The sequence below is a fragment of the Eriocheir sinensis genome, chromosome 49 (genome assembly GCF_024679095.1).
Source record: "Eriocheir sinensis breed Jianghai 21 chromosome 49, ASM2467909v1, whole genome shotgun sequence".
NCBI classification, from domain to species: Eukaryota; Metazoa; Arthropoda; class Malacostraca; order Decapoda; family Varunidae; genus Eriocheir; species Eriocheir sinensis.
Window position 1 is genome coordinate 11,040,968 of NC_066557.1, and position 7,500 is coordinate 11,048,467.

Genomic DNA, 7,500 nt, shown 5'->3' on the forward strand with positions numbered 1-7,500 from the left:
TCCCTCCCTTCTCTTCCTCCCCTTTCTCTCTCCCTTTCTGGTTGGGGAGAGAAGCTTGGGCGGGGTATGAAGGAAGGGCCTCCTCCTCCCCCCCACCTCTCCTCCCCCCCTCCTCCTCCTCCGACGTAACCTCCCACCTCCACCTCCAGGCTTAGTGGAGGAGAGGAAGGGGAGAGAAGAGGAGGAGGAGGAGGTGTAGAGAAAAGCGACTCTCCTCCTCCTCCTCCTCCTCCTCTTCTATGATCTTCTCCTCCTCCTCCTCCTCTTCCTTCTCTTCCTTCATTTCTTCTGTTCTCCTCTCTTCTTTGTCTCTCTTCCTCCTCCTCTCCTCCTCCTCTTCCTATACTTCTCTCTTCTTCTCTTCTTCCTCCTCCTCCTCTTCCTCCTCTTCTTCTTCTTTCTTCCTCCGTCTCTTCCTCGTTCGTTCTGTGGGAGAGAGAAAATGCGTATGAGAGAGAGAGAGAGAGAGAGAGAGAGAGAGAGAGAGAGAGAGAGAGAGAGAGAGAGAGAGAGAGAGAGAGAGAGAGAGAGAGAGAGAGAGAGAGAGAAATCAATGCAGGTTTGAGGTAAAGAATCTTATGACGTCACCGCCGAGTCAATGGTTCCTTTTCGTAGTAGTAATAGTAGTAGTAATAGTAGTAGTAGTAGTAGTAGTAGTAGTAGTAGTAGTAATATTTGCATCACTTATCTTTCCCTTTCTCCTTCCTTTCTTTCTCTCTCTCCTTCATTACTTTCTTTCTTTCTTTTACTATCTCTCTCTCCCTTTCTCTATCTCCTTTCTTTCTTTCTTTCTTTCACTAATCTCTCTCTTCCTTTTTTCTTTCTTCCTTTCATTCTTTCCTTCAATCATTCATACTCTCTTTTTTCCTTCCTTCCTCTCTTCTTTCTTTCTCCCTATCTTTATTCACTCTTTCTCCCTTCCATTCTCTCTTCCTCCCTTCCTTCCGCCACCAGTAAGGACCCGAGACACGCTAAGCTCTGCAAAAAAGCATACAACAAAGCCAACACTATGCTCGGGTTCATAGCGAGGAATTTCGAGTGTAAAAAGCCAGACGTAATGTTATCCTTGTATTATTCAGTGGTAAGACCGCACCTAGAGTATGCAGTACAGTTTTGGCCCCCTAATTACAGGAAGGACGTTGGATTATTGGAAAGGATTCTGCGCAGAGCTACGAAAATGGTTCCAGACTTAAGGGCTCAACCGTACGAGGAACAACTCTCAGCGACTCAACCTCTTCACGGTGGAAAAGAGACGCCTTCGAGGGGATATGATTCAGGTCTTCAAGTACCTCAAGAAGTGCAGTAACGTCAATCACCGCAAGGTTACCGGGGTACAAACCAATTTAAGAATTAAAAACAACGGTCTGCCAATTCAAGCGAGGCGATGGTAGTACAGACATTGGCAAGAGTTTCTTTTCAGACCGAGTCATCCGCCACTGGAACAAACTCCCCTCAGTAGCAGTAAAAGCGAATACCATCCACTCCTTTAAGAATCGAATCGACCGCTATTTCGCTGAACTGAATACCGAAGTGCTTTCATCTGCTCCTCTGCGGGCGCGAAGTGGTTGTCGAGCAGATCACCAGAGCGGGCAACCTCGTAATGTCCCAGTAGGATTTGTGTTGCCTGGATTTCCATGTTTCCGAGTTTCCTCCAAATCTACCTCCCTCTCTCTTCCTTCCTGGTCTCCTCCCTTCCTCTAACTATGCCTCCCTCTCTCCCTCCTCCCTTCCTGGCCTACTCCCTTCCTCCACCTATACCTCCCTCTTCCTCCCTGTCTCTTTCCCTCCTCCCTTCCTCTTCTTCCCTGTCTCTCTCCCTCCTCCCTTCCTGGTCTACTCCCTTCCTCTAACTATACCTCCCTCTTCCTCCCTGTCTCTTTCCCTCCTCCCTTCCTCTTCTTCCCTGTCTCTCTCCCTCCTCCCTTTCTGGTCTACTCCCTTCCTCTAACTATACCTCCCTCTTCTTCCCTGTCTCTCTCCCTCCTTCCTTCCTCTAACTCTACCTCCCTTTCTCTCTCCCTCCTCCCTTCCTCTAACTCTACCTCCATCTTCTTCCCTATCTTCCTTCCGACATCCTTTCCTTTTCTACTTCATTAACTTCTTATTCAGTAACAAAAACATAATAAAGAATAAACAAAATAAAACCAGGTCGAAAATAAAAAAATAAAAAAATATATGTAAGTAAAAAAAAAAAATAATAAATTACTGATAAAATAATTGAATTTCCAAACGATTTTTTTATCTCTTCAGTTAATTAGGCGCGAATTTATAATGACTTCACTTTCTCTTTCACTGTAATTACCTGGATGTGTATTACTGAAGGGAATTTTGATACTAATACCATGCACGCAGGCTCTCTCTCTCTCTCTCTCTCTCTCTCTCTCTCTCTCTCTCTCTCTCTCTCTCTCTCTCTCTCTCTCTCTCTCTCTCTCTCTCTCTCTCTCTCTCTCTCTCTCTCTCTCTCTCGAATTTATTGAACTAAAAAGGTCATCTCCCGGACAATATTGAGAGAGAGAGAGAGAGAGAGAAAGCAATACACTTCCTGAATGGTTAGTTTCCTCTTCTTCCTTCCTCCTCCTCCTCCTCCTCCTCCTCCCCCTCCCGTTCCTCTTCCTCTCTCTCTAACTTCCTGATTTTCTCCATTGTTACGAGAGAGAGAGAGAGAGAGAGAGAGAGAGAGACACACACACACACACACACACACACAACTATAGGTCAAAGTTCACAGGTGGAAGGTTAATAAATGTGTGTGTGTGTGTGTGTGTGTGTGTGTGTGTGTGTACCTCACCAACTGACGCCAGACAGATGACCACAAACCACAGAAGAGGAAGAAGAGGAGGAGGAGAAAGAGGAGGAGGAGGAGGAGGAGGAGGAAGATTCTTGAGTCGTGACTAAGGGAAGAGTAAAAATAATAAAAAAATGAAATAATAATAAAAATATGTTCTCCGTGTGTGTGTGTGTGTGTGTGTGTGTGTGTGTGTGTGTGTGTGTGTGTGTGTGTGTGTGTGTGTGTGTGTGTGTGTGTGTGTCCGGACCGGAAGTAGCCATCCCCCTTCTCTCTCTCTCTCTCTCTCTCTCTCTCTCTCTCTCTCTCTCTCTCTCTCTCTCTCTCTCTCTCTCTCTCTTTTAGTGGGAGAGAATTGGCCCTTTCTTTGTCTGATCATCCAAGAGAGAGAGAGAGAGAGAGATTAATTAGTACCAAAGAAAGCTTATGTGTGACTGTGTGTGTGTGTGTGTGTGTGTGTGTGTGTGTGTGTGTGTGCACACACACACACACACACACACACAGCGACAGATGGCAAAAAGACAACCTCCTTGCTTCCTCCTCCTCTTCCTCCTCCTCTTCCTCTTCCTCACGCTCCGTTAAGCTGGGTATGACGTCACTTCGAACGGTGAATGTATTAAGGTGTGTGTGTGTGTGTGTGTGTGTGTGTGTGTGTGTGTGTGTGTGTGTGTGTGTGTGTGTGTGTGTGTGTGTGTGTGTGTGTGTGTGTGTGTGTTTGGTCACGGTGTTTGTTTCTCGAAGGCAATAAAGTAGGTAATCTCTCTCTCTCTCTCTCTCTCTCTCTCTCTCTCTCTCTCTCTCTCTCTCTCTCTCTCTCTCTCTCTCTCTTCCTCTAATTCTTTCCTTTTTTCTCTTTTTCCATTGACAGTCTTTCCCAATCTCTCTCTCTCTCTCTCTCTCTCTCTCTCTCTCTCTCTCTCTCTCTCTCTCTCTCTCTCTCTCTCTCTCCACAGGTAAGATTACATATCGTGTGACTTACCTTGAAATCAACTCATTAGTGTGTGTGTGTGTGTGTGTGTGTGTGTGTGTGTGTGTGTTATAATATCGTCAAGTCTTTGTTTAGTCTTCTCTCTCTCTCTCTCTCTCTCTCTCTCTCTCTCTCTCTCTCTCTCTCTCTCTCTCTCTCTCTCTCTCAATATATATAAAGAAAATAATTGAATACGAAGAAAAAAAGACGAAGAATACAAAGATGGAGAAGGAAGAAGAGAAGGAGAAAAAGAGGAGGAGGAGGAGGAGGAGGAGGGAAGAGGTGGAGGAGGATGTGGAGGAAAGTGGAACATGGACGAAATGGAGAGGAAAAGAGAGAGAGAAAAAAAGGATGAAAAAAAGGGGAAATATAACTGTTAAGATGGAAGGAGGAGGAGGAGGAGGAGGAGGAAGAGGGGGAGGAGGAGGAGGAGGAGGAGGAGGAGGAGGAGCCATGAACTCTACCAGATTGCCTCCCGGAAAACAGCTGACCGCACGCACACACACACACACACACACATATACAGGTAGATTATATACCCTTCTCTCTCTCTCTCTCTCTCTCTCTCTCTCTCTCTCTCTCTCTCTCTCCTACAACCCCTTTTCTCTCTATCTCTATCTCCCTATCACCCCTTAATCCCCACCTCTTCCCTAACCTGTATAACCTTAGTCTCCCTCCTCCCCATGTAACCCTCCTCCCTTCTCCCCATTTTCTCTCCCCTCCTCCTCACATCCGCCTCCTCCCCAACCTTCCCCAATCTTTCTTATCTTAGTCTTTCTCCTCCCCAATCTTAATTTTACTCTCTTCCTCTTTCTCCCCTTTCCCTTCTTTTCCTCCCCACACTCCTTTCCTCCCCATCCTCCCCTTCCTCAATGTCATATAGCTTGAGCACCCCTTTCCCTTTCTTTTATCCTCCCCACTTCGTCCTTCCCCTTCCTCCCCATAACCTTAATCCCCCTTTCTTCCTCCCCTTCTCCCCATGTTGTCTTAAATCTTCCCTTCTTTTCTTCCCCATCCTCCCCTCTTCCTCCTTCCCCTTCCTCCCCATAACCTTAATCCCCCTTTTTTTCCCTCCCCTTCTCCCCATGTTGTCTTAAATCTTCCCTTCTTTTCTTCCCCATCCTCCCCATTTCCTCCTTCCCCAATTCTCCCCATCAATATAAATCCTCCTTCCTTCCTCCCCATGCTGCCTCACCTTCCTCCCCACACCTGAAATCCTCACTTCCCTCCTCCCCATCCCTATAATTCCCCTTTTCTTCCTCCCCACACCTTCTCATTATCTCACCCCCCCACTCCCCTTCTTCCTCAATCCTCCCCATCCCTTTAAATTCTCCCTTCCTTCCTCCTCTTCCTCCTCCTCCCTACTCCCCTCTTCCCCAACCCTCCCCACAACTGCGTCTATTTATATATTAATGCTTTTCCTATCTCCCCACCTTCCCCAGTATTTCCCACGTTCATTCCCCAATAATTCCCCAACATAATTAAGTTCGTTCAATCTCTCCTCCTTCTATTCCTCAAATCCTCCCCACATAAGATTAAAAGCCCATTAATTCCTCCTCCTCCTCCTCCTTATTCTCTCCCTTACGTGTTCTTCCCCATATCCTCCCCTCTTCTTCTTCCTCCTCCTCCTCCTCCTCACTTTCTTTTCCTCTCCAATTCCTCCTCCTCCTCCTCCTCGTCTTCTTCTTCTTCTTCTTCTTCCCTACAGCCACGTCCAGTCTTTCTCAACCTCTCATATATCCCCAACCCTCCTCCTCCTCCTCCTCCTCCTCTTCTTCTTCCTCCCCCTCCTCCCCACAACTACTTCTTCTTCCTTTCTCTCCTTCGCTTACTCCTCTTCTTCTTCTTCTTCCTTCTCGATCTCTCTTCCTTCTCCTCCTCCTACTACCGCTACTACTTCTAATCTTCCTTCTTCCTCTTCCTCCTCCTCCTCCTACGCACCTCCTCTTCTCTTCCTTACACTCTATCAGACCTTGTTTACCTTCCTCCTCCTCCTCCTCCTCCTCCCCCCCCTCCGTGGCAGGCCTGGGTGTCCCCCCGCGCGGTTGGTAGCCCTGTTAACCTTGCCAGTCATGTTATAAAGAGTGAATTGTGTAAAGTTGCAGGGTTGAATTCGCCTTTAAGTTCTTGAGTCCCCCCTTCGATCCCCCTCCCCTTAACCCCCTCCCCCATCTTCTGTCCCTCTCCTCCTCCTCCTCCTCCTCTTCCCTGTCCTTCTCCTTCCCCCCTTTTATCCCTCCTCCTCTCCCTCCTTTCTTCCTTCTTTTTGTGACTTCTACTCTTCTCCTCCTCCTTCTACTACTACTACTACTACTACTACTACTACTACTACTACTACTACTACTACTACTACTACTACTACTACTACTACTACTACTACTACTACTACTACTACTGTTTCTGTCCTTGTCCTTCTCCTAATCCTGTTTCTTTTTTTTCTTTTTTTCTTCCTCCTCCTCCTCCTCTTCTTCCTCCTCCTCCTCCTCCTACGTTTTTTTTATATTTTTGTTTACTTCTCTTTCTTGTCTTACTTTATATATTACTTTTTTTTATCTTATTTCTTATCTTTATTGTTATTTTCTACTACTACTACTACTACTACTACTACTACTGCCTCTATGTGGAAACTCTTGACTTTAACCTTGCTCTCTCTCTCTCTCTCTCTCTCTCTCTCTCTCTCTCTCTCTCTCTCTCTCTCTCTCTCTCTCTCTCTCTCGGTGGCGTTTTTTCTTTGTTTTGCGGAAGATCTTTGTCTCTTTGTCTTTGTGCGTCTCTCTCTCTCTCTCTCTCTCTCTCTCTCTCTCTCTCTCTCTCTCTCTCTCTCTCTCTCTCTCTCTCTCTCTCTCTCTCTCTCTTCTTTCTTTCTCTCTCTCTCGTTTCATTCTCTTTCTTTAACATTCCTCTCTCTCTCTCTCTCTCTCTCTCTCTCTCTCTCTCTCTCTCTCTCTCTCTCTCTCTCTCTCTCTCTCTCTCTCTCTCTCTCTCTCTCTCACTCTCTCTCTCTCTCTCTCTCTCTCTCTCTCTCTCTCTCTCTCTCTCTCTCTCTCTCTCTCTCTCTCTCTCTCTCTCTCTCTCTCTCTCTCTCTCTCTCTCTCTCTCTCTCTCTCTCTCGGTAAAGTAGAACACGAGGGGGAGGGAATGAAAGAAAGAAAGAAACAGGGGTGGAACAATAAACAAGAAATAACAATGAAATGAAAGACAACAAAAGAAAATAATAATAATAATAATAATAATAATAATAATAATAAAATAAATAAAATATGTAGCAATAATAATGAATAAATACAAACAAAGGAAATACGGGATAACAAAATAGAGAAAAAGAAAATTAAAGACAAAGAAGAAAATAAGAAAGAAAAGGAAAGAGAAGAAAATAAGAAAAGGAAGAAAAGAAAACACGAGATAACAAGAAAATAGAGGAAAAGAAAATGGGGGACAAGAAGAAAATAAGAAAGAAAAGGAAATAGAAGAAAATAAGAAAATGAAGAAAAAAGGAAACACGAGATAACAAGAAAATAGAAGAAAAGAAAATTAAAGACAAAGAAGAAAATAAGAAAGGAAAGGAAATAGAAGAAAATAAGAAAATGAAGAAAAAGAAAACACGAGATAACAAGAAAACAGAAGAAAAGAAGAAATAGAAGGAAAGGAAATAGAAGAAAATAAGAAAATTAAGAAAAAAGGAAACACGAGATAACAAGAAAATAGAGGAAAAGAAAATGGAAGACAAGAAGAAAATAAGAAAGAAAAG

General features: G+C 44.8%; 1 protein-coding gene across 1 annotated transcript in view; it reads right to left on the bottom strand.

Annotated features, from left to right (window-relative positions):
• Positions 1–7,500, bottom strand: part of LOC126981908 (uncharacterized) — a 37,565-nt gene that overhangs the window by 24,560 nt on the left and 5,505 nt on the right. The window contains exon 2 of the mRNA XM_050833566.1: positions 1–426. This exon is cut by the window's left edge and continues 353 nt beyond it. Within this exon, the coding sequence (XP_050689523.1) occupies positions 1–426 (426 nt within the window). The remainder of the gene's footprint in view (positions 427–7,500) is intronic.